Raw genomic sequence first — 26,106 nt, forward strand, 5'->3', positions numbered from 1 at the left:
TGAAGAATGGAAGGAAGAAACTCAAGATCGGCGAGGGACGGCGGAGAGCTCACCTTATCCGAAAATGGGGAGAAAAGCTCGCCCGTTTTCGGCTAAGGGACCCCAGGCCACATTCGGGGGCGGAACGTGGTGGTTCCAAAGGACTTTCACCATCGGGATTTCCTTGTTCCTCAACTTTCTAATCTGGGTGTCTATGATCCGTAATGGCTGTTCAACATAGGTGAGATATTCTTGGATCTCCACATCAGGCTCACTAAGAACCTTGCCTGGATCTGACACAAACTTCCTTAACATTGAAACATGGAAAACCGGATGGATTATTTCCATTGAAGTAGGTAAATCCAGCTTGTACGACACATTCCCAATCTTTTGCAAGATTTCAAATGGTCCGATGTATCGTGGGGCTAGTTTACCTTTCTTCCCAAAGCGAACCACTCCTTTCATAGGAGACACCTTGAGCAATACCAGATCTCCCTCCTGAAACTCTACTTGCCTTCTGTGGAGGTCTGCATAACTCTTCTGTCTGCTTGCAGCAGTCTTGATTCTTTCTCTGATTATGGGTACCACCCTGCTGGTGATCTCTACTAGCTCAGGCCCTGCCAAGGCCTTCTCTCCAACTTCCTCCCAGCAAACAGGTGACCTGCACTTCCTTCCATATAAAGCTTCATATGGAGCCATCCGGATGCTAGCATGATGGCTGTTATTGTAGGCAAACTCCACCAAGGGTAGATGCTGCCTCTAAGAACCGCCAAAATCCAGCACACACATTCTAAGCATATCCTCTATCGTCTGGATGGTCCTCTCTGATTGTCCGTCCGTCTGTGGATGGAAGGCAGTACTGAAATCCAACCTGGTACCCATGGCATTCTGCAGACTCCGCCAAAATCTGGAGGTGAACTGGGGCCCTCTATCAGACACTATCGAAACAGGAACCCCATGCAGCCTTACCACTTCATCAACATACACCTGCGCTAATTTATCCACATAATAGCCACTCCTGATAGGGATGAAGTGAGCAGATTTGGTGAGTCTGTCCACAATCACCCATATGGAGTCCAATCTGTTGGACGTCACCGGTAACCCCACTACGAAGTCCATAGCTATATTTTCCCATTTCCACTCTGGAATAGGTAGCGGGTTAAGCATTCCAGCCGGCTTCTGATGTTCCAGCTTCACCCTCTGACACACTTCGCAGGCTGACACAAACTGTGCCACTTCTCTCTTCATAGCTAGCCACCAATAAACTTTCTTCAGATCTTGATACATCTTGGTGGTTCTAGGGTGAACGCTGTATCTTGCATGATGAGCCTCTCTCATAATATCTCCTTTTAGCCCTATGTCGTCTGGTACACACAATCGACTCCCATAGCGGAGGATCCCCTTGTTGTCGAATCTGAACTCACTATCTTTGCCTGACTGAACAGTCCTGGCAATCTTCACTAACTCTAGGTCCTCGTGCTATTTCTGAGCCACCTGCTCCAGAAACACAGGGATCACTCTCAATTGGGCTATCAAAGCACCTGTACCAGACAACTCAAACTGTAGACCTTCATCAATGAGCTTGTAAAACTCCTTCACTACTGGTCTCCTCTCAGCCGATATATGGGATAAACTGCCGAGTGATTTCCGGCTTAAGGCGTCTGCCACAACATTCGCCTTACCCGGATGGTACTGAATTTTGCAATCATAATCACTTAGCAGTTCTACCCATCTCCTTTGCCTCAAATTCAAATCTCTTTGACTCAAGATGTACTGCAGGCTCTTATGATCTGTGAAGATCTCACATTTAACCCCATAGAGGTAGTGCCTCCACAGCTTGAGTGCAAAGATTACTGCTGCCATTTCCAGGTCATGTGTAGGGTAATTCAACTCATGCTTCTTCAGCTGTCTAGAAGCATAAGCAATCACCCTTTCATTCTGCATTAGCACACAACCCAATCCCACTCGGGATGCATCACAGAACACTGTGAAATCTTCCTTGCTGGCTGGCAGAGCTAACACTGGTGCCGACGTTAACCTCTTCTTAAGCTCTTCAAAACTCTCTTCGCATTGGTCGGTCCACATAAACTTCTGATTCTTCCTGGTCAATCTAGTCAGAGGAGCCGCGATCTTAGAGAAGTCATGAACGAACCTCCTGTAGTAACCCGCCAAACCCAAGAAACTCCTGATTTCTGTCACTGTAGTGGGTCTAGGCCAGTTAGCTACAGCTTCCACTTTCTTGGGGTCCACTTCTATTCCATTTTCTGACACTACATGCCCCAAAAATGAAATGCTCCTCAGCCAGAACTCACACTTGGAGAACTTGGCATACAAGCCATGTTCCCTCAAGGTCTGCAGAACCAACCTCAGATGATGGGCATGCTCCTTTGCATTCCTGGAATACACTAAGATATCATCTATGAAGACAATCACAAAGTGATCCAGGTACTGGCTAAACACTCTGTTCATGAGATCCATGAATGCTGCAGGGGCATTGGTTAACCCGAACGGCATTACAAGGAACTCAAAATGCCCATATCTGGTCCTGAAAGCTGTCTTTGGCACATCCTCCTCTCTGATCCTCAGCTGATGATACCCGGACCTCAGATCTATTTTGGAGAAGCAACCCGCTCCTGCTAGCTGGTCGAATAGATCATCGATCCTTGGCAATGGGTACTTGTTCTTGGTAGTGACTTTGTTCAACTGCCTGTAGTCGATACAAAGTCTAAGGGATCCATCCTTCTTCCTCACAAACAGCACTGGAGCACCCCAAGGTGAGGTACTCGGTCGGATGAAACCCTTGTCTACCAGCTCTTGCAACTGCTCTTTCAATTCCTTCAACTCAGTTGGAGCCATCCTGTAGGGAGGGATAGAGATCGGTCGAGTTCCAGGCATCAATTCTATCTCGAACTCTATCTCCCTAGCAAGTGGTAAACCTGGCAGCTCGTCTGGGAAGACGTCTAGAAACTCTCTAACCACTGGCACCAAGGCGGGTTCTCTCACCTGACTGCTAAGCTCTCTCACATGAGCCAAATACCCCTGACATCCCTTCCTAAGCAACCTACGAGCCTGAAGAGCTGATATCAGACCTCTAGGTGTACCCCTCCTGTCTCCCCTGAAGACAACCTCTGACCCATCCTGACCTCTAAACCTGACTACTTTGTCCCTGCAGTCCAAGGTAGCACCATGGGTAGATAACCAGTCCATCCCTAGAATAACGTCAAAATCTGTCAAGTCTAGAACCACAAGGTCGCGGAAAGGCATCTCCCCTCAACAAAAACTGGACTGCACTGGCAGACTGACTCTGCCACTTATGGATCACACTTGGGTCCACTGACCCAGAGAGGACACTCTAACCTAGAGATCATCAGACCCAACCTCTCTACGGCTCTCGGAGCAATAAAAGAATGAGATGCACCAGGGTCCATCAAGGCATACACATCTAAACAACCAATGACTAAGTTACCTGCCACCACGGTGTTAGATGCATCTGCCTCCTGTTGAGTCATCGTGAAGATTCGTGCTGGAGCTGATGGACCTTCACCTCTGAAACCCGCTGAAGAAGAGGCTGACCCTCTCCCTCTGCCTCTACCACTGGCCTGAGTCGTGGCTGGAGCTGCTGGCTGCGCTACACTACCAGAAGCTGTCTGTTGGGACTGAGCCATAGGTACTGTCCTAGGACACTCCCGAGCCATGTGTCCCTCTTGCCCGCATCTGAAGCAGGCTGTTGTCCCAGCCTAGCAAACTCCCTTGTGTGGCTTACCACACCTTGCACAAACTGCATTATCCGCACCAGAGCTTGAGCCACTCCCTAGTCCCAGACTGGACTTGATCTTGTTCCAGAACTTGTTCTTCTTCGGCTTCCTAGTGGTGTTACCCCACCTTTTGCTACCTGAAGCTGCTGCGCTTAGAGAAGAAGAGCCTGGGGTCTTAGAACCAGAAGGTTGTGCCACTGACTGCTTAACCGTCCCCTGAATGATGGCACTGGCCTCCATTTTCCGGGCCATATCCACTATGGCATGGAAGCTCTCCCTATCTACTGACTGGATCAAGGAGGAATATCTGGAGTGGAGTTTCATGATATACCTCCGTGACTTTTTCTGGTCTAAGTCAAGATTTTGCCCTGCAAATGGCAACAGCTTCAAGAATCTGTCTGTGAACTCATCTACACTCATCTCTTCTGTCTGCCTTAACTGCTCAAATTCGATCATCTTCAGCTCCCTTGAACTATCGGGGAAAGCCCATCCTGCAAACTCTTCCCAAGACATGCTGTCCACCTTGGGGTTCACATAATTCTTAAACCACTCTCGTGCCTTCTTGCACTTAAGCGTGAACCCAGCCATCTGAATGGCTCTGCTGTCATCAGCTCCTATCTCATCAGTGATCACCTTGACCCTTTCAAGATACACAAACTGGTCATCCCCTTTTTCATACTGAGGAGCACCCAACTTCATGTAGTCGGTCATCTTGACCTTGCTCCCACCGGATGAGCTAGGCTTAGGTACTGGGGTTTCTGGAACTGTGGGTTCTGCTGGTAGAGGAGGTGCAGCATCCCCTGGGGTAGGGTTTGCTGGATTTGGATAGTAGGGCAGGGGTGGATACATTGGGTACTGTGGGTATGGTGGGTAGTAAGATGGGTAGTAAGATGGGTATGGCATGTGAGAAGGGTAAGGATTAAAGCTAGGGTAATCCGATGTACCTCCCATCGAATACCTGAGGTTTTGTGAAAAGGGTGGGTAGGGAGGTGGCTGAACAAATCCCAAGGCCTGGGTGCCTCCTTGGGACTCTCCCATTCCCTCTTCCGACATGCTCACTCCTAAACTGCCATCCCTCCTCTGGTCCACATCCATCTCATCCCCCATCTCAACTGACATTCCTCCCTGAACTGTTCCCCTCACTGATCTGCTTCTACCCAGATCCAAAGACCTTCTAGGGTCTCTTACTGCTCTTTCTCTGCTGGACCTACTTGACATTGCCCTAGGCAATGCTGGAGGACGGGCGCTCGTGCCCTCATCCTCAGGTGGTACTCCAGTCAATCGTGCAGATCGACGAGTTCCTCTCATCCTGTTTTCTGAAAAAACAGTACACATCACATAAACATTAGCATCATATGGTTCATGTGAGCACACCTGAACCCGCATCATATACATATCATTCATATCATAGCATTAATGCACATGTATATAATCATGGCATTTCACATCATCATACAAGACAGGACTCCACATCCTATCCTAGTGGACATGATCTTCCTATTGTGCTTGACCGTCTATAACATCTATGAGCCCGACACTCTAGGTCTGACCATATGAACCTAGGGCTCTGATACCATTCTGTAACGACCCGAAAATCGAACCGCTACCGGCGCTAGGATCCAGATCGGCTTAAGGCCGCCGGGACCCGTAGCAAGCCTGACATACAACCTGCATACCTGTTTAATCCCATACATGATCAACAACATACATAAAAATTTGAACTTTTTTTTTCTTTTACCAAGCTCAACCTGTGCATGCACATAAGCATATAAATAAACATAAACATAAACCTCACACTGGAGCTCTAACCAAATGCCCCAATGGGGTATCTCATCATACACAAGCTTGGTAGAACATAAACATCATAAAACATAGATCATGTTTACAAAAGGGATTACTATACAAACTCGGTCAAGCATAATTTCTAAACCTCAATCTCAAAATCAACATTTACATGACATAACTATTCATAACTTTACATCATTTTATAATTTATCATGTCCACATTCTAACTATTACACACACATGACTTCATCATCTTGACTTCTCTGCCTAGCCCGTACCTGCAAACCTGGGGGATTAGGGAGAGGGGTGAGCTACTAGAGCCTAGTGAGCAGAATAATAAAACATTTAAATCATATGCCATAATGGAGTGCAACACATCACAGACAAATCACATCACGGATGGTATTGTCACCAATAGTCCTCTACATTCCAAAGTGTCGGGACGTAGAATGGGTCAACCGGTCTTTCTCTTAACATATCATAACATAACATTTCCAAGGTGCCGGGACGTAGAATGGGTCAACCGGACTTCCATACCATATCATGCCGTATCATCATCATATCATATCATATGAGGACTAAAGGATCATCCAATAACCAATCCCCATCAACATAATAGAATGCAATGCAACATATTCGTGAATTCTAATGCAAACAACCTAAATCATCACTTGGCATTCATGATGCATGAGCATGCTCAAAACTTTATAATTTATTTGCTTTAAAACATAAAGGTTTATTCTACTCACCTCAGCCAGCTCTGACAATGGCTGAAGCAGCTGACTCACTGCTGGGGTCCTCGGTTCCTCGGGTCCGAACCTACACAGGTGGACTCAAATGAGAGACCAAACATACTAGAACATGACTCTAAAACATCCCCCAAAAACCCCCTAAAACACCTCAAAACAATCATGCAAAACATGCAAAGGAAGGCTGAATAGGGCACTTTCGGCGGCAGGTTCGGCGGCCGAAAGTCCCTTCAGAGCCGAAAGTCAGGCAGGTTCGGAGGCACCTTCGGCGGCCGAAAGTGCCCTCCAGAGACGAAAGTCTCTTTTCGGGGGCAAGCTTCGGCTGCCGAAAGGCCTGCCTCCCAAGCAGGTTCGGCGGCCGAAAGTCCTTCGGCTGCCGAGCCTGGTTTCTGCCAAAAGGGCAGAAACTCGGCTCCTTATGCATATTTGCCTCCCAAAACCTTCAATCAAGCATTCAACTCATCCAAAACATGCATAGATACATACATCAACTCCTAGGGGCTTCAAACTATCCTAAACCCCATCTACAACACATCAAACATGCATATCCAATATACATTGTCCATAAAACACATAAAACCTAACAATGCTCAACTAACATAAACATACATTTCTACCCCATGAATCAACTTAAAACTTGTTCAAAACATATAGTGAGCTCAAGATCGGCCCTTACCTCTTGAAGATCGAGAGGAAAACGACCCTAGCTCGGAGATGGGAGAGATGAGTTTCTTGAACCTCAAAGCTCCAAAACTTGCTTTATGCTAAAAAATCTTCAAAACAAAGTTGCAAACTCATAAAAATCATGAAGAATTGAAGGAAGAAACTCAAGATCGGCAAGGGACGATGGAGAGCTCACCTTGGCCGAAAATGGGGAGAAAAGCTCGCCCATTTTCGGCTAAAGGACCCCTTTATAGGTGGCTGGCCAAGCCACATTCGGGGGCCGAACGTGCCTCCGCATGCATGCCATGTTCGGCGGCCGAACCTGGACTTCCCTCACTTATGCTTTCGGGGGCCTAAAGCACTCCCGAAGTGCATACATGTTCGGCTGCCGGACTTGGGGTTCGACGGCCGAACCTGGGTCTTCCTCCAAGATTATTTTCATGCAAAAACTCATTTCTTACTTGATTAAAACCATAAAATATATTAAAATATTTTATAAAAACATGATTTTATCCTTCTAGAGGTCTCCAACACCCGAGATTCCACCGGACGGTAGGAATTTCGATACCGGAGTCTAGCCAGGTATTACATTGAGTTTGGTGATTGAATGTGAAAGGTTCAAAATTTTTATATTTATGTTGATCATGTATGGGATTAAACAGGTGTACAGGTTGTATGTTAGGCTTGCTACGGGTCCCGGCGGCCTTAAGCAGACCTGGATCCTAGCGCCGGTAGCGATCCGATTTTCGGATCGTTACAAGAGGGAAGAGGATCGGGAAGAACAATCCTCTCATTGCGATGAGGAGCCCTAATCTGAAACAGAGGGGTATCCAAATACTCTCGAGAAAAAAGGGTTGCGAAGGAAGAAGAGGTGACACTAGACTCTAGGTTCAGTACATCAGAAAGTTTAGGACCTTCCATGGCAGAACAGAGTACGTACCTTGAAGATGATTTCACAGGAAAACGTGAAGAAATGAGGTGCATAGAGAGCAAGTGGAGAAGAAGAGTTCCGTAAAAATTTGGGGATTTTTTGAATTTTGAAAACAGTAAAGGAAGAGATGTTTTGATGGGAACTGTCCTTGAGCCGCGCGGTCATAAAGAGTTCTAGGAATTTACCCTCTCATCATTCATGCAATAACTGTTGAGAAGGTAAAGGGGCAATTGATGACCGCTGGGCTTCACCATCTCAGTATGAGGCCGGGCCTTAAAAAGCAGTGCTGATCCAAAGCCCATGAAGCCTCCTTGATAGACCAGACCAACATCTTTGGCTCCGATTCAGGCCCATAAAGCAGACCGAATCACTCACAAACCCAAGTGCACCCACTATAGGCTCAGCCCGGTGACGTGACGTGGGAAGGGACAGTGAGCCCAATCACTTCGCAGCCCTGCCTCCACGTGCACCGAGGGAAATTAAATGGCCGCCTGGTGCGGAGAGGACGTCTGACGCTTTCGTACGTACGGACCTGCATGACAGAGACAGATGGCACTGTAGCAGAGAGACCGTTACACGTCACTAACATACAAAAGGGGAGGGATAAAATGAGAGAAACACCTTCCTCTCTATCCAAGCTTACACAACTATTGTAAACCCTATTCTCTAGATCTCAGAACATCAATAAGAATAATTTTTTACTGATTAAAACTAACTTTACTAACTCTGTTAATGCATTAATGAATGTTATTAGTTCTAAACTTATTCAGCCAAAATTAAAATATAAACAACCCAACTCCAAATATTCCAAAAGATTAATATATTTATTAAACATAAATTAAGGGGAAAATATATCCTATTTAATTATTTATAAGGATAAATTTATTCCGTATAATGATTATTTACAATAAATATAATTTTAATTGTCAATTATAATAAATTTATATAAATTTATTATAATTAATAAATATTGAGGTAGTTTGAAATAATCTTTTAACTTTTGAGCCGTATGATAATTTATAAAAAAAAATTTAAACGATTAGTATTTTATTAGCGATCACTTTATAATTTAAATCGACAAGCTAATATAAAATTTAAATGAAAAGTAACTTGAAAGTTAATTGACAGTGAGAAACTCAATTGTTAGCCATAAAAAAAAAAAATTCTAAAAGTGTTTTGATTAGAGGTTTGTAATAGAAAATGAATGTTTTAAAAAATTATTGTATTCATTCGAGTGTATAAGTTTATTTATATATTTAATTAATAAAAAATTATAATTTCATATTAATATATAGTTTTTATTTTATTTTAAATAATATTTTTTTTAATTTTAAATTATGTGTGAAAATCATATTAAATGAGTATATATACTCAAATACCTGCAAGGATTTTGGGAATGTTTTATATTAAATATTTGTTGTTTAGCTGATAGACTTTTTAGATTGTTGCCATTGGAAAAGTTTTGAAATGAGAATTGTTTGCGATGAGCTATTACTGTTTCAAAATTATTATAATTTTATTTTAATATTACAACATATTATATAATATATATTAATTATTTTACATAGCATTCATACAAAAATTTGTCAAATATTTAATATAAATAAATTACTATTAGCTATTAATTATTAAGTGCATTTAATAATTAAACAGAATCTCATCTCTTATTATTTACCCAATTTGTTAATATGCCCTATTACAAATTTATAATTGAAAAAAAAATTGATAATATTTATTAAATAACTTTGTTAAGTTTTTTCAAATTGAGGTTATGTGATATTTACTAAATTTATATAGTAACTGAGATGGTTTATATTATATTTCTTCAAATATGAAATTGCAAAATAGAAAATAATATTTGAAATAATTATCATAATTAAAAAGTTTTATTTCGTTGCAAAGTAATTATGTAATAAATTTGCAATGGATTTAATTTCATATTTATTATTCTCATTGTAAATTTTTTGCAACGACATTTATAAATACGCTATTATTTATAACGGTTAATTTTATAATTTATTGATGAATTTAAATATTAAAAAATATATATTTTTTTTTATTTTGCATATTCACGTCTAAAAAAATATAATACAATTACATTAGTCACAATTAAAATTTAAAATTTAATAATATATATAAAAAATACTAAATATATAAATAAAGTAAATGCAATTATTTATAAGTGGATTGGTTTTAGAATCTCATGAATAATAAATAATAAATATACATAAAATTTGTGGAATTTTGATTAGACCTTGAATATAAAATAGAAAACTAGTTAAAAGGATAATATTTCTATTTTTTTTACAAAAAATAACATGAAAAATATTTCATAATTAGATGGACATTATTTACGACGCAAACGAAAACTTTTATTGTAGATTTTTTTATTTATTGAAAATAAACATTATAAACTCCGTTTTGTAGAAAATATATAATTTTTTTTATGAACAATACTTGTAAAAAAATATAATAGTGTTTATAATTTTTTTTAAAAAAATAATTTTACTTTAAAAATAGAAAAACCATTTTTACAAATGACTTAATTTTATTTTTATTAACAGATTTTCTTAAATATTCAGAACATAAAATGAAAAAGTATTTTTGTGAAAATTATATTTTGTACGAAATATAGATAAGGTATTATTTGATTTTAATCCATCCATGGAGAAAGACGGAGAGTTTAAGAGAAAATAACTTTAATATATGAGAAAATCTTTACACATTGCCCTTTATATATGTATTATAAAATTCAAGTAGTAAATATATTGCTTATCTTTAGTTATTTTTTAAATATTGCATGAAAATTTAAAATATTTAATAAAAAAATTAAATAATAAATACTTTTATATAATAAAAAAATAATTAATAAATTTTTTCATACTATAAAAATTAAATAAAAATAATCTTTATTTAAAATATTCTAGATATTTTAAAATAAAAATAAATTAATTAATAAATTTTTTACAGACATTTTTCTTTATATATATATATAATTTAATTAGCAACAATAAAGGTAAATATTCGGTTGATTCGGTTTAAAATCAAACCGAACCGAATAAATTAAAAATTGAAATTTTAGTGTTTATGAAAATCGAACAAAATCGATTTTGGTCAGAAATCGAATCAAATCGAATCGATCTGATTCGGTTTAATTTGATCGGTTTCAATTTTTAATAATTTTTTTATTTTTTACACTTTATTTTTAATATTTTAAAATTTAATTAAAATATTTTAATTTTAATATGATTTAATTTCTCTATATTATTGAAAAAATATATTATTATCACTAATTAGTTTGGTTTTTTCAGTTTTTTTTCTGATTAAAACTGAACTGAACTAAAATAAGCAAAATTTGTGAAATTACAAACCAAACCGAACCGAATCGAAATGTATAAAAAATCGAACTAAATTTTTAAATCGATTCGATTTAATTAATTTTTTCAGTTTGAACCGAATACTGCTCAGCCTTAGGAACACCATAAATTTAAAGTTAATCACAACAATAATCTTTTTTCCAACCGATTGTAGTTAGAAAACAAAGAAGCGAATAATGCAAGCCTACATGAGAAATGTGTAAGATTGAGACAATATATATATATATATAAAAATAAATAAATGCGTTAAAAGCAAGGGATCATAGATAGTTACTGTTGAGAAGAATGGAATGAGATGTTGCATCTTGTTAATTTCAATAATAATTAAATACAAAATAGCTTAGCTTGCAAAAAATTAAACATAAATTACAAGGTATTTTTTTTGTCAAATTGATTGTTTAAGTTAGTTAGATTGTTGGGTTCCATTTTCTTTCAGCTTGGAAGCCCTTTTCCTCAAGCTTCATCATTTGCTCATTCATGTCCTCTTATCTAAGTAATTGCTTTGATATGCAATAACTAATGATCAATTCCTTTGATAATATTTTTAATTGAATTCACGTGACAACTTTAATAATATTTTAAATTATTTAGAAAATTTCCCAATTTCCAGTAATTAAAATCCAATGATGAAGATGGTTTTAGGTAGACAAGAAATATCTAATGCTGTTTAATGATGATGATTAGTGGAAACAACAAATTAAATATTATTAAAAAACTTCCCCTAATTATATGTCTTAAGTTAATAATTAAGTGTAGATTTATACACGAGAGTGTTTCCTCAAGCAGATCTTAGTGTATTGGGAAATATCATTCTATGACCTCAATTTAGGGTTTCCGACCATATATCTATATCTATATATAAATTTAAAATTTTAATTACATAAGAAAGTAATTAATAAATTATAACTAAAAAATTAAACAAAAAAAAAGTAATTGGTTAATGGTTGGTTTATTTTTTTTATATGGGGTTAATTGTATGATTACTATCACAATCAAGAAATACCAAATAACTAAAAATACAAAAAATAGAAAATGGGAAAACCAAACTCTAACCATAATTGAAAGTTTAATCAGAACTAAAAATGTCTTTAATTCCCAACATTATTATAATATTTCATCGAGTCTCCCCAAAGATTCACCAATGCCAAAACAAACCCCTCTGACCTCTCCTCTACTGTGACACTCTCTCTCTTCCTCCTCTCCCAAATCTCACTCACCCCTCACCAACTCTTCTCTTTCTCTCTCAATACCCAGATAGCATTTACAGGGAAAAATGCAGATTAATCCACCAGAAACCCATTCTGTGTTCTCCATTTCTTGCTCAATTTGTTGAGGTTTCAGTAATTTTTCTTGGTTTTGCAGGTTGTGCTCACTATTGTTTTTTCAAGTTTCATGTGAGAGCTTCAATACCCATGTTGTTTTTTCAAGAGGCAATGTGAGGAAACAACAGGAACTGGACCTTTTTTTTCCTCGCATAATGGTGGCTGTCATTCCTCAAGCAGCTGCTACTTCCACTGATATTCCAAAGAGACCCCCTCTGTTACCTTCTGAGAAAGACCAACACAACAATGGTGGTCACCATGTTCCTGCGAGAAAACCCAGAGGAAAACAAGTCCCTTCTAGATATCTTTCTCCTTCTCCTTCATCTTCTACTACCACAACAACAACAACTACTACTAGTACAAGTTCTTCTTCTTCTTCTTCGTTTTCTAAGAGATTCCCTTCACCCTTAATTTCACGCTCCACAAATTCTGGTGCAGCACATATTCCATCTTCCTTTTCTTCTTTTTCGGGACCCAAAAGATCCCAATCTGTAGATAGAAGGCGGTCAGTGACTCCAAGGCCAACAACGCCTAACCCTGAGTCTAAACAAGGCAATGCCACTGAAATGTCCGTTGCAACTAGGATGTTGATCACTTCTACCAGGAGTTTATCGGTTTCTTTTCAAGGGGAAGCATTTTCACTCCCGATTAGCAAGGCTAAGGCTGTGAGTTCTCCAAATGTCGGTAGAAAGGCCACTCCAGAGAGGAGGAAAGCGACTCCTGTGAGAGATCAGGGGGAGAATTCGAGGCCTGTTGATCAGCACAGGTGGCCGGGGAGAAGTAGAGGAGGGAATTTGGGTTCGACGGAAAGAAATCCGTTGTTTTCTAGGAGTTTAGATTGTAGTGGTGGCGAGAAGAGGATTATGGGATCTGGGTTGATGATGGTGAAGTCATTGCAGCAATCAATGATGGTTGATGAGAGGAGATTGAGCTTAGATTTAGGCAATGCTAAGCAAAGCCCAGATGCCAATTCGGTGAATGATTCTTCTCTAACTGGTGATCTCACTGCATCTGATAGTGATAGTGTTTCCTCTGGTAGCACATCAGGGCTGCATGAATTAGGTGGTGGGATTTCCAAAGGGAAAAGTGGAGCTCGTGGCATTGCTGTATCTGCAAGGTTTTGGCAAGAAACCAATAGCAGATTGAGACGGCTACAGGATCCGGGTTCACCATTATCTTCTAGTCCAACTTCCAGAATGGGCATTTCATCAAAAACCATTCAATCAAAAAGATTTTATAGCGATGCTCCTTTGGCATCTCCCAGAACAATTGCTTCTTCACCTATTAGGGGAGCCACGAGGCCTGCATCGCCTAGTAAGCTTTGGACACCTTCAGCTTCATCTCCTTCAAGAGGGATTTCTAGCCCTTTAAGGGGGAGACCCATAAGCAGTAATTCTAGTAGTACACCTTCAATTCTTAGTTTCTCTGTTGATTTAAGGAGAGGGAAGATTGGGGAGGACCGAATTGTTGATGCACATACGTTAAGGCTTCTGTATAACCGTTACTTGCAGTGGCGGTTTGTAAATGCAAGGGCAGATGCTACCTTCATGGTGCAGAGACTAAATGCAGAGGTATGGTCAATAACATAGAGTCTACGTATATTTCTTGTTCTCAGTCCTTTGATTTTTGGTTTCCTATCCATAGAGTCTATTCACACGATGCATATTTCTTTTCGTGCCTAAATTTAATAGAAGCATACAAGACGCATAGCATCTAAATTCTTGCATGATGAAATGCTATAACTCTGTTGATGGACTAATTACCTATATGAATAGCAACATCTTGGGCATGGTGTACATTTCTTGGAAATTGTAGCACCATATATAAGTTTCTGCTAATGACAAACTAAGAATTGCAATTTAATTGGAGCAACATCAATACTACAAAATTGGATGTATATGGGCAATTTAATTGGTTACTGGGTCGAGTTAAAGGAATATGTATATAGATGTGTTTGAGATTTGGCAACCGGATAGGTTATAGGATGAAGTTATGCAAGTTGTATGATGTTTTCGGGATGGTAAAGACTTCAAGGTTCAAGACATCATTAAGTACTGCCAAAGGATAAAGTTTATTCTCTAGATAATCTAATAATAAATAAATCTTATACCCAAGGCAATACGCCTCCTCATCCCCTTAAGTGCAAAGAGCTAAAAAGAAAATGGAAAAAAAAAAGAGGTGCTCGCCTGCTTGAAGAGAGGTGCAAATTTCAAAATCAATTATATGGTGAATAATATGCAGAAAAATTAGTGCCAATACCAATGCGTAGAAAATGTAATAATGTATAACATTGTCTGCAAAATCCTAAAGCTTCACACCGTGTTCTCAATCCTCAAATATTAGCCACTTTAACTACCATGAAACTATTATACATCCTAAGGTGTGAACAACACAAATCAAAATGAAAAATAATATGTGAAACTGCTGGGGAAAACTATATACAAAGAAATAATCAAGAACATTGCCAGGCTAAAAATCTCGTCAGAGTTCCCTACCAAGTCCTCAACGCTTTTGTCATTATGAGCATATTAATTTTCCTTCAGTTTCTTCTACATCTGCCTCTTCTAAATGAACTTCACTTCAATTTGTGGCCATAAAAACCAATTCTGACAAAGCACATAAGATGTAACTCTTGTGCCTTGCACATCAAAAGAGGCAGTCTTAATATCTGAAAGCAAGTGCCTTAGTGAAGGTGCCTAGCGTGGAAGGGGCATAAGTGCCGAACCCCTTTGTTGCTGTGATTTGCACCTTGACATGGCTAGCACTTTGTGCACTTTTGACTATGTTGGTTCTAGATGGCTTTGGCAGACTGTTTGTCAATATGGACGCTAGAGCTATGTTGTTTTTGGTGATGACATCTTGAATGCTGTTTGTTTACTAGCTTCTTCAGGATATGTACTTGTACCTTTAGTTCATAGATTACCTGATGGATGTAAGGCATTTTACACTTATGGCTATTGGCTAAGCCGATTGTCTAGATTGTAGATACCCTTGTGCTTTCTTTAAGGTGTGAGTAATGGTCACAAATCCACTGTCTCATGATACCCTTGTGCTTTCTTTAAGTTTAAGGTGTGAATAGTGGTCACGACCCCACTGTATGATTCTACTTCAGTTCTTTGCTTAATTCAAACAAAAGATACATGGAATTTCAGGTAGCTTAAAAATGGTGTGAGTACTTCAAAGAAACACTTAAAAATTGATGTATGTAGTTAATATGCTGATGGTGGATGTTAGTATATTTAAGATGCTAAATTCCAGCTAATTAGGAGCTATTTAGGTTTCTGAGATTGTTGTCATCCATGGATTGCCTTTATATTCTCCATTTGAGTCATGGAATGCAATAGTGGACACAGTAGAAGGATGCAGGGTGGAAAAGATATATTATGAAATGATTTCTTTATCTATGTTAGTTCTTACCTTTAGGATAGTGCAATATATAATTGGAGAAGGTCTGGAAAGATTTTCTCTTTCTGTTTCATTCTTAGGCGGGGGTGGAATGTGGAACATGAGTTCAAGTTTTGTTTGGTGAGTCCAAAGTACATGATCTTTCATGGATTTTGGAGGGAGACTTGTTTTATCTTGACAGGGCTCTTATTGCAGTGGTGATGGTGGACGTAGGTTGTCATACTTGAAATATTTAAATTAAGCCAAAAACAAAATATGCTTGTAGAATTCACACCAAACTTGAAAATTATTAAGCAACTCTATGGAATTGCAAATTACTTGTTAGTTTCCTACTTCTCCAATGTCTAAAGAAGGAAACATAACTGCAAAATAGGTGCTTTTCTCCAAGATGGGCTTGAGTCGTGATTAAGGTTCAAGTAAGAGAAGTGGATATATTGGTCATACAGGAAGTTCGGGTTTTCTCATGGTGTAGATATATGAAAAGAATTAGCAAGGGCTAGGATATGTTTCCTAATTCCAACTGGTGGTTTTCGGGATGATCTCAAGGAAACTTTGTCATGAATTTTTTTCCATTTATTTATTCTTTTATTAAGAAATTACATCGAGAGAGAGGAGACCCAGGAGGAAAAAGGTATCCTCCTAATAAGGAAACCAAAGAATTTGCCTCACCACTGTGTTGGGAAGAGATTTTAAGATCTCATTTTATAGTATCATCACATCTGCTTATAGTCAATGGGCGGTCAGGTTGTTTCATTGGATTTTTTTTCTTGTTTCATTATGAGATTTTGCTTCAATAGCTGGTTATGTTAATAGGATATGCTGTCATGGCCTTTAGGTTTAGGAAAGTTTGCATTACACGGTCTCCATCTGCAAATGAGCTGAATCTGAGTGTTGGACAGCTCAGGCTTGCCTGCTTGGTTAGTTTGTGAAATAGTTTTACCTATTTGAGCCCAACTACGTGAAATGTCTCTGAAGCCTATCAAGCTGAGATTACTCTTGCTGAAATTCAGCTGTAAATAAAATTATTGAAGGCTTATTTAAAAGAATAAATTTAAAAACAAATATTTAAAATACTCGGTAATAATTAGGCCAGATTGTTTGAGGTTCAATCAAGCAAAGTCTAGAAGCTTAGGGCATGTTCAGAGTTGTTTCTAAGACTATTCAAAAACAAGTCGAAATTGCAACAATTTTCCGTGGTGTAGGCTGGAATAGGGAAAACATTGTTTTCATTTGCAAAAGCTGTACCTGTAGGAGAACATGTGGAGAAACAAAATCTACCCAAACAAGAAAAAATTCTTTTCAATTTTTTTGATTTAAGTTTTTAGATATGCATTTCTTTACAACAGGAAAGTGAAATGAAAAGGAAAGGAAAAAAAAAAAAAAAAAGAAGAAGATAACCAAGCAGGCTTTTCAGTGTTCAGAGTAGGTGAGGTCATATGCACCTAATTGTTGTTCAGTGGCAGTTCCACCTGTTGTTTCAGCACTTTTCTTTTGGTTTTGCGATTCGTTGATGATTGATGATTCTTACTTTTGTTTGAGATAAATGTTTTTTAATTGGAGAGCTTATCCTTAATGTCTATAAAAAATGTCATTTGTACTGGCTTCTGCACCTGGAACAATGTACTACTTTATTGCTATACTGTTGAAAATAAATGCAGTGGACACAATCTTGTCATTTCTTACAGTCATAAACTTATTCTTTGTACCAGAAAAATTTGTGGAATGCATGGGTAACAATCTCAGAACTACGGCATTCTGTCATTCTTAAAAGAATCAAGTTACTGTTGCTGAGACAAAAGTTGAAGCTAACTTCTATCCTCAAGGGACAAGTAAGATTTAGAGGCTCACTTTAATTTTATTGAATTATTGAATCCGTTTAGAATTTATAGTAAAGTATCATTTTTAACGTTTGATTTTCTTGAGTTATTGAATCTGTTTAGAATTTCGGGTAAAGTATCTTTATTTAACGTTCAATTACCCATTGCCCTTTCTATTAGGGATTAGTCTATTTATAAATGTGATGATATTTTTCTTTTGAACTTAAAGAGTATTTAAACTGAAAAATAAGTCGGGAATATTTAGAAACCATCCAAAGCCATTTGTGGAGAAAGCTTTGGTGTTGGAGAAGTGATAATTGCTTTTGCATACAGTCAGTAACTTTTTGTGGTTTAGGCCATTGAATTTTTGGAGACATGAAGGTCAATTGCCGTTAAGGTAAATGGTAAATGTACAGCAGAATCCTAAAAATGTAGGCAGAAAAAGTGGAAGGAAAGAGGAACTACAGACTTAACAATTTTCCTTGGTTAGCAAAAGAGTCCAGCACTGCTTAGTGTGGGATTAAATATTTGGAAACAGATGGCCTCCTATGTGAGGACTTCAAATGTAGAAACTTTGGCCAGTATAATAGAACCTCTATTTTAACTCAAATTTGACTTTTACTGAGCTTTTTTTCTTGGTTCTGCTTGTATTTTTTAACTGTTCTGGGGAATAAGGAATTCAAACTGGATGTCAATGTTAATGCATATGATGATTGATCGAGATGGTTTGAAAGTAAGACCAAGGAAGGAAACACAGAGGAGAGAAGGGAAATTAGAGGACAAAATCTTAAGAGGAGATTACTTTAATTTGGGATTGTCTTCTTGCCTGAGAAGGATTCAATAGCAAACTCAATGACGTAGACAGAGGCATTCAAGTTTTAGTCCACTGCAAGTCTTGAACTTCAAACAATCAAAATAGCATCTGTTTACCGTGATAATTAGTGACCAAACTGAAACCTCAGAATCATATTTCAGTGGGGAAGTTCTTGAATCTAGGGATTTATTGCTGTATATAAGTGAGTTTTTAGAGCGATTCAATGTGTTGATATATTTTCATGGTGAATTTTAGTCTTGATTTGCTTATTCACTGGAAAGGTTATTTTGATTGTAAATTGTCAGTGGCATGCAGATTGACTGTTTTGTTTGCTTCCAACCATTTGTGCCCTCAAATCCCTTCTAGACTCTAAAAGATTTTTTTATTTGAGGAAGTTTATTTCTACTTTCTAGCCAGTTGGTGCTTGATGTAAAAGTGAGTCTGATTGTTATTTCTGAGAGCATTCAGAGGGTGTTTCACACTATAAAATAGGCACTAAAGCATTGTAAAGACCCTGGAAGTTCCTTTAACTTATAATAAGATTCTAGACATTTATAGAGCTACAGGTTGTAGATATCAAGTTTCATGGTTATTTTTTCAACTGGTCGATTTGTAATATTAGTTGGTTGTAGTTCTTTTGTTTGAACTGAAATTGCTCATAATTTTGTATTGCGTGAATCATGTCAACTATGCTGGCCCGTTGATAATTTAGAAGATGTTTTATTTGCTGCAATCGTCCAGAGACAGATGTATATACATATTTATCTTGTGCTGGGTTTATAGCATCCTCTCTTTTCATAGCTGAAGCTTGCGGTACATGTTGATGTAGATTACTTATTTAGAAGAATGGTCTCATCTGGATAGAGATCACTCCACCTCTTTGGAAGGAGCAACTGAAGCTTTAAAGGCCAGTACTCTTCGTCTTCCAATCGTTGGAAAAGCGATAGTATGTGCCTCTCTTTTTTAATCCTTTTTAGGTGTTTGATGGCATACCAAAAAACTCAATGTATAGCTATATTGAGGTTGACAAAATTTAATTCTTTAATTTGCAGGCTGATGTTCAAAATCTAAAGGATGCTATTGGTTCTGCAGTCGATGTAATGCAAGCAATGGCATCCTCTGTATGCTCACTATCAGCAAAGGTAACCCATTCCTGCAATCATACTTATTCAGAATGCTCTTAACTGGAGCCAATACCGAACAACCTATGTATTAGTCATTTGAAGTGCTCTTATAAAATCAAATAATGGAACGTCTACATCCATGAGTTACTATTATGCACTGAAAGTGACAAGAATGTCCTGAGGTAATGTTTGTTAAAGAGTTGGCATACATAGCGTTGGTGCATTGACTTGGTTTAACCTTTTAGGTGGCGGTAAAAGAAAGCCAAACACTTACTTTTTTTCTTTCTTTGTTTTGTCTTGAACGAGCCGAGAAAATTTGGTATTTGGTTTCATTTTGCTTGTGGAAACGCCAACAGTTAAATGACTCTAGCCTAAATCAATCCCTTGATTTAGGTGTTGGCAACAATCATTTTTAAACAAAAGGAATTACTACACCCAAATTCCTAATATTTTATGTCATTTTTTCAATCAGTTACTGGTACATCTTTTCTTTTCTTCATCCAGTCTTTATACTCCTTTAAAATTTGAATCATTAGTTAAAAAGGAAGAATTATTAGTCCTAAGCCATTAGTTGGTGGAACTCTTGTTAATTACTGCCCTGTGGATTTCAAATGGCAGCATTTCTTTCAAATCAGAACTTGACTATGCATTAATTTGTTATGGAAGATAAATTCAAAAAAGAAAAAGAAGGAAGCAAACATGTGATGAAAAAAGGAAAAGTAAAAAACAAAGACCAATCTTTTTTTTTTTTTTCAAAATTTGAAAATGTTGTTCACATATGGGCTCTTCTTGCACTATCTTATGTTCTATTCCTCATATTTCCTAATTAACCGAGTCTGACTGGCTAGATTAGTCCAGGTTTAAAAGCATTGGATGATGTACTCGAGTAATAACTTAATGTAATTTGCAAAATTTAAGCTCAAGGAATTGAGGATCAAAGTTTGTATTTGTTAAATTTGGTGCCTAGAGAATTATGGTTGGGCAGTAGTACCAAGGGATTAATGATGTCGTTTAATCTTGATTTCCTACAGAAATGATAGATTCTTGAACCCAATACCGACAAATGCACTTTATATTCTTGCTTGTGGGACATCTAGTTTCTACAGTATTGTCCACTTATTGGCTGAGAGTTGCCTAAATCTGTGGTTAGAGTAGAGTGTAAATATTTTATTTCATAAAGATTGGCCTAAAATCATCTGGGGTTTCCATTGAATTATATATAGGAATGCTTGATTAAATGTCAACACCCATTTTTCATTGTCAGGTGGAGGAAATCAATTCCTTGGTGGTTGAAATTGTTAATGTGACAGCAAAAGAAAAATATTTTCTTGAACAATGTAAAGGTTTCTTGTCCACATTGGCAGCCATGCAGGTAAATATTGTTCTTGTTTCTGCTGCTATTACTGGTAACTAGCTTCCTCTTCATCTGCTCACAAAACTTATGATCTGCTATTGGCAGGTTAAGGACTGTAGCTTGAGAACGCATATAATACAATTAAATCGATTACGGACTACAAGCAATCTGACAACACGTGTCTAGAACTGATCTCACCTGACAACTCACTCTAAACGCTAACATTACGACCAAACTCTTCTTTTTCCTCAGGGTGGAGATGCACAGGAGGTAATAAACTTGGATTGAGATAGCAAGTTTTGGCTTCTTAACCTTTGGAAATCTTTTTTTGAGCCAGTTGTGGTCTTCTATGTCGTGTTTTATGTGTATCTTTGTATCTGAAAACAGAAATTGGCATTTTTTCCTACTAATTTAGCTGTATACAAAGAGAACACTCTTCTGTCAGCTTTTCAGGCAAAAGGAAAGTAATGTATTTGTATATATATGTGGGTGTATATGTGTATAACGTTCATGGATTAGCTGGTAACTGATCTTTGTTCTTATTTAGTCCTTGGCCTACTTGATTTTAGGTTCTGCTTGGTTGGTTATGATCATGATCACTTGAGCAGTCAAATGAAACCAAAAACTCAGTGAAATGAAACCCTTCTCTCTAAAAAAGTTGATAGGGTAATCTCCAGGAGAGATCCCACCTTTGGCCGACGATTCCCCCTTTTCTTAGTAGTGTCTCCCACTATTTAGTTGTTAGCTTTTCTTAGGGGTGTTTATCTCATGTTATAAACGGGTTAAAACTAACTTAAAACCCTAAAAATTAGCTTACATGTTCGTTTATAATATGTTATGGGCTTATGAGTTTGACTCATAAATTTGGTGTGTATAAGCACTAAACTTATAAATTAGTTTGATCAAATATCTTAAAACTTTACTATGTATCTTATTTGATATCCTTTTAGTAATTTTAATAATAAATATACTTATAAACTTCTTTATTACCAAATATGTTAACTGCTTATCAGTTACTAATAAGTATTTTGACCAAATACACAATATCTAAATTTCACATATTAAACCAAATACCCTCTTAATAATGTGCTTGTCTCTTTTCTCTTTGAGTCTCTTGGAATGGCGTTCAGTCTCCTTTCCTTTATGTAGGGATTATTTTGTTTTTTCGTGGCTTTATAGGGTTGCTGTTTGCATATTACTCCATGCATTGTAGTAGTAAATGTTCCGGACTTATCTACCACGCTTGAATGTTGTTGGTGCTACTTTTTCTTATAATGTATTATGGGGTGAACTGACCTTTTCTGAAATAAGGTAAAAGGCTTATGCAGTCAGAAAGTAGAAGGAAAATTGTTGTCTCTTCCTTCATAGTTAGAAACGGAATCTCCTCTCTTCTCTTGGTGGTGAGTACTGTGATGAATCCAATGACCAAAGGTGGGAGGGGAATTGAGATGGAGAGATGTCGGTGCTCTGGTTGTGGGTTTTCGGATTTACCCGTTTTCGTCTGGGGCTGCCTCTCTTTTGGGCTTGCTCTGGGTTCAGAGATTCTGGTTTTAGTTTAATTGGGAATTTCATTTTAAATGTAATGGAAGTCTCCAGTTGGAAAAAAACAATGTCGTAAAAGGAGCTATCTGCAAAGCGGGTGTGACCCCGTTCGTTGATCCTCTCCTGAAAACCTGGAAATGGCTTTTTAAGATTTAATTGACATAAATGGTACACCGTAATAATTAAGTACATAAACTTTATTTTATAATATAATTTTTTTATTTTTATTTAAATAACATAAAAATTCATTTCATTTTAAGTTAATGTGTTGATTATTATAATAATTGTTAAATTAAAATATATATTTTTATCTATTTCTAATATTTTTTATATCATATTATTTAACAAATATCTTAATTTTATATGTTAAAATTAACATTTATATCTCAAAATCTTTTAAAAATAAATAGTTTAATTTTTATATTTAACTTTATTAACTTAAAAAGAATATTGTTTTAATAAAAAAATCTTTAATTTAACAAAATTAAAATATAGAGATTAAATTATTAGATTTTTAAAATAGGAGAACATATATATTAATTTTGATATAATTAAGATATGTAAAAGTATTATTTCTATTAAACTTTTAAAAAAAAAATTATTTTTCATTCTGAATAGATAAAATAATTAATGGATCATCCTCTATTTTTAAAAAAACTTTTACAGGCCAAACAAGCAGAAACTAGGGTGAACATTCGGTCGGTTTGGTTTAAAATTAAATTGAATAGAATAAATCAAACCGAACCGAACTGAATAAATTGAAAACTAAAATTTTAGTATTTATGAAAATCAAATCAAATCGATTTTGGTTAAAAATCAAGCTGAACCAATCTGATTCGATTTGATTTGATCGATTTCGATTTTTAATAATTTTTTTATTTTTTACACTTTATTTAGTACTTTAAAATTTAATTAAAATATTTTAATCTTAATATGATTTAATTTCTCTATATTATTGAAAAAACATATTATTATCACTAATCGATTCGGTTTAATTTTTTCAGTTTTTTTTTTTATCAAAATCGAACTAAACCGAAATAACTGAAATTTTTAAAATTAAAAATCAAACCGAATCGAAATGTATAAAAAACTGAACTAAAATTTTAAATTAATTCGATTTGATCGATTTTTTCAGTTTAAACCGAATACTGATCGGCCTAGCAGAAACCCAACGTTATATGGGTAACCCAACCCACGATGAAGGACCGGCTATCAAAAACAACACATTATCCTTACAATCTGCCATGTGTCACAGGGCGCATGGAAGCTAGTTCCAAAAGAAAGAGATTAGATAAGCCAAACACAGCCCTTGAAAATCTGCAAAAAAAAAACGAATCGTCTAGATCCTCAAGAAGAAGAGACAGGGGATAAAGAATAGTTCTAGAAACTCTACTCTAAGGAGGGCTAGAAAGCGCTCTCTACCTTCTCAATCTCATGTAGGCATACAAGGATAGGGTGTAAAAACATAGTCAGCACCATAAGCGTCTCTTGAGATATTGAGCCAAAACAAGGACCCCGTGAGTTCAACTGCCATGGAAGCTAGATCGGTAAGGCGAAGCCAAAGGAAGGAGATGGAAGCAACATTTCTGGATTCCTACTAACCCATCAGTTTTATGCATCCAAAGCACTTGCAAGAAGATTAAAAACCAGACACACACACAAGTAAACATAAACTTAACAAAAAATAAAGCAGATCCTTAATTCCCTCTCCATGAAGCCCAACTTTACAAACTTATATATATATATATACTCACCCAAAGGGGAGGGAACAACCTACGGCTCCGGGTGGCAGGAGGAGTCGTCCTTCACCCGGAAGGGGCAGGGGACAATTGATGAAACTTGACAGGGAGAAGGAGGAAGGCTCAGAGATTAACTCCTGAAAGGAGAGAAAAACTCTCTCACTTGTGATAATACAATATTGTAGAGATTGTGATAAGAGAGAAGTTGATATATCTAAGATCGAATGAGGCAAGGAGATGTGGACATGTAGGCATGTAGGCAAGGGTTTGATTCACAAAGGAGTAAATGGATCTCATTGGATGGTGCTAGAGTTAATAGGGCTGAAATTTCAGGTTCATAGAGGTTAAGGTTTTTTAAGAAGGATCCGAAGTTCCTTGTATCTTTAATGGCTAAAGAATCAATCCCTAAAGGTGGTTGGTCCTACGATATTGATACTCTGATCATTCTAAGATGTTCTGACAGTTATCTTTAGATTGGACAATGGCGTACCATTATAGATATGTCAGGCAACTTATTAATCGCGAATAGTCGGCTAATAAATATTGAGCCGCTTAATTCATACCCTGTTTATCACGTGCATCTTTTCTGTCAGCCCTACAGTATACATAATTATTATCCTCGCGAGATTCAGAATGCTTTAAAGAGATCAGTCTATTTGCTCAGTATTTAGTAAGATCGACTTACATGTTTTGAATATAGATAAGATCAAAGGTATGGGAGGTCTGACCTGCATATTATACAGGTCGAACTTCCTAATGCCCTAATACCTGATCAAGTTGGATGATCTACGAGACTCTCCTATTTCCCTTGTACATGTATCGCGATTTTAACGTGATTGATTATTATTATGTTATTAATAAGTTAATAGTGGAAAGTCGAAAAATAAAAAGAAGAAATAAGAGGGTGATCGGACAGAATTATAGTGAAAAGATTATTATGAAAAATAAGGAGATAGTCCAATTATTTATTGAATTTATTATAGAATGACTGCAATTTGAATGAAATTAAAATTTAGAGACTGAAATATTAGTTTTTAAAAATAAAGAGATGGATTAATTATATTATACTTTTTAAGGCAAAGAAAAATAATTTCTCTTTTTGTTTAAATGGGATGTATATGTGCTGTACAAACATTTTCGGTTGAGACACCAATTTAATGGATCGCGAATTTAATCAATAATAATAATAATAATAATAATAATAATAATAATAATAATAATAATAATAATTTAATTTAATATTTTAAAATGTAAAATTTTACTAATAATTTTATTCAATTTCTATCAATAGAATATTAAAATAAGTAAAACATATTTAATTTCATACAATTTTTTAACTGGTATTTAATTTTTTTTTAAAATAATATATTTTATTTATGACAATTTATAAATGTATATATTGAGACTCCAATCTTATTTAATGTTAGCCATTAATTCATTAAATGAACTAAAATTAGAACAGGGTGGGAGGGAGAGGGAGAGGGAGAGGGAGAGGGAAAGGAGATACCATTTGATTTTCATTTTGGAAGAAATTACCATTGGTTTGACAAGTTATTGAGAGATTATTTCATATGCATGGCTGTTGTATATACAATAATTTAATTCTTAATTATAATAAATATCATATATTATAAAATTTTTCGCCGGTTACATCAAGCAGAGGTCACTATTCCTCCAATGGCGTCTCCGCCATCCGCTTCTCTTCCGCCGGGTACATCAAGCAGAGGTCAACGTTTTTCAGTCTAAGTTT

At 36.6% G+C, this 26,106-nt stretch overlaps 1 protein-coding gene across 3 annotated transcripts; it reads left to right on the top strand.

Annotated features, from left to right (window-relative positions):
* The first annotated feature begins 12,357 nt into the window (after positions 1–12,357).
* LOC110623958 (QWRF motif-containing protein 2) lies at positions 12,358–21,620 on the top strand. Of its 3 annotated transcripts, XM_021768994.2 has the most exons (6): positions 12,359–14,132; positions 17,676–17,795; positions 19,427–19,543; positions 19,650–19,739; positions 20,986–21,093; positions 21,181–21,620. In XM_021768994.2, the coding sequence occupies exons 1-6, from the start codon at positions 12,717–12,719 to the stop codon at positions 21,259–21,261; spliced, it is 1,932 nt and encodes a 643-aa protein (XP_021624686.1). In that variant the 5' UTR covers positions 12,359–12,716; the 3' UTR covers positions 21,262–21,620. The 3 variants fall into 3 exon arrangements, 2 of the variants coding, with proteins under 2 accessions (XP_021624686.1, XP_043817139.1); XM_043961204.1 differs by lacking the exon at positions 17,676–17,795; XR_006352355.1 differs by lacking the exons at positions 20,986–21,093; positions 21,181–21,620 and having other exon boundaries at positions 12,358–14,132; positions 19,399–19,543.
* Positions 21,621–26,106: the final 4,486 nt, after the last annotated feature.

This window comes from Manihot esculenta, chromosome 10, assembly GCF_001659605.2.
Source record: "Manihot esculenta cultivar AM560-2 chromosome 10, M.esculenta_v8, whole genome shotgun sequence".
NCBI classification, from domain to species: domain Eukaryota; kingdom Viridiplantae; phylum Streptophyta; class Magnoliopsida; order Malpighiales; family Euphorbiaceae; genus Manihot; species Manihot esculenta.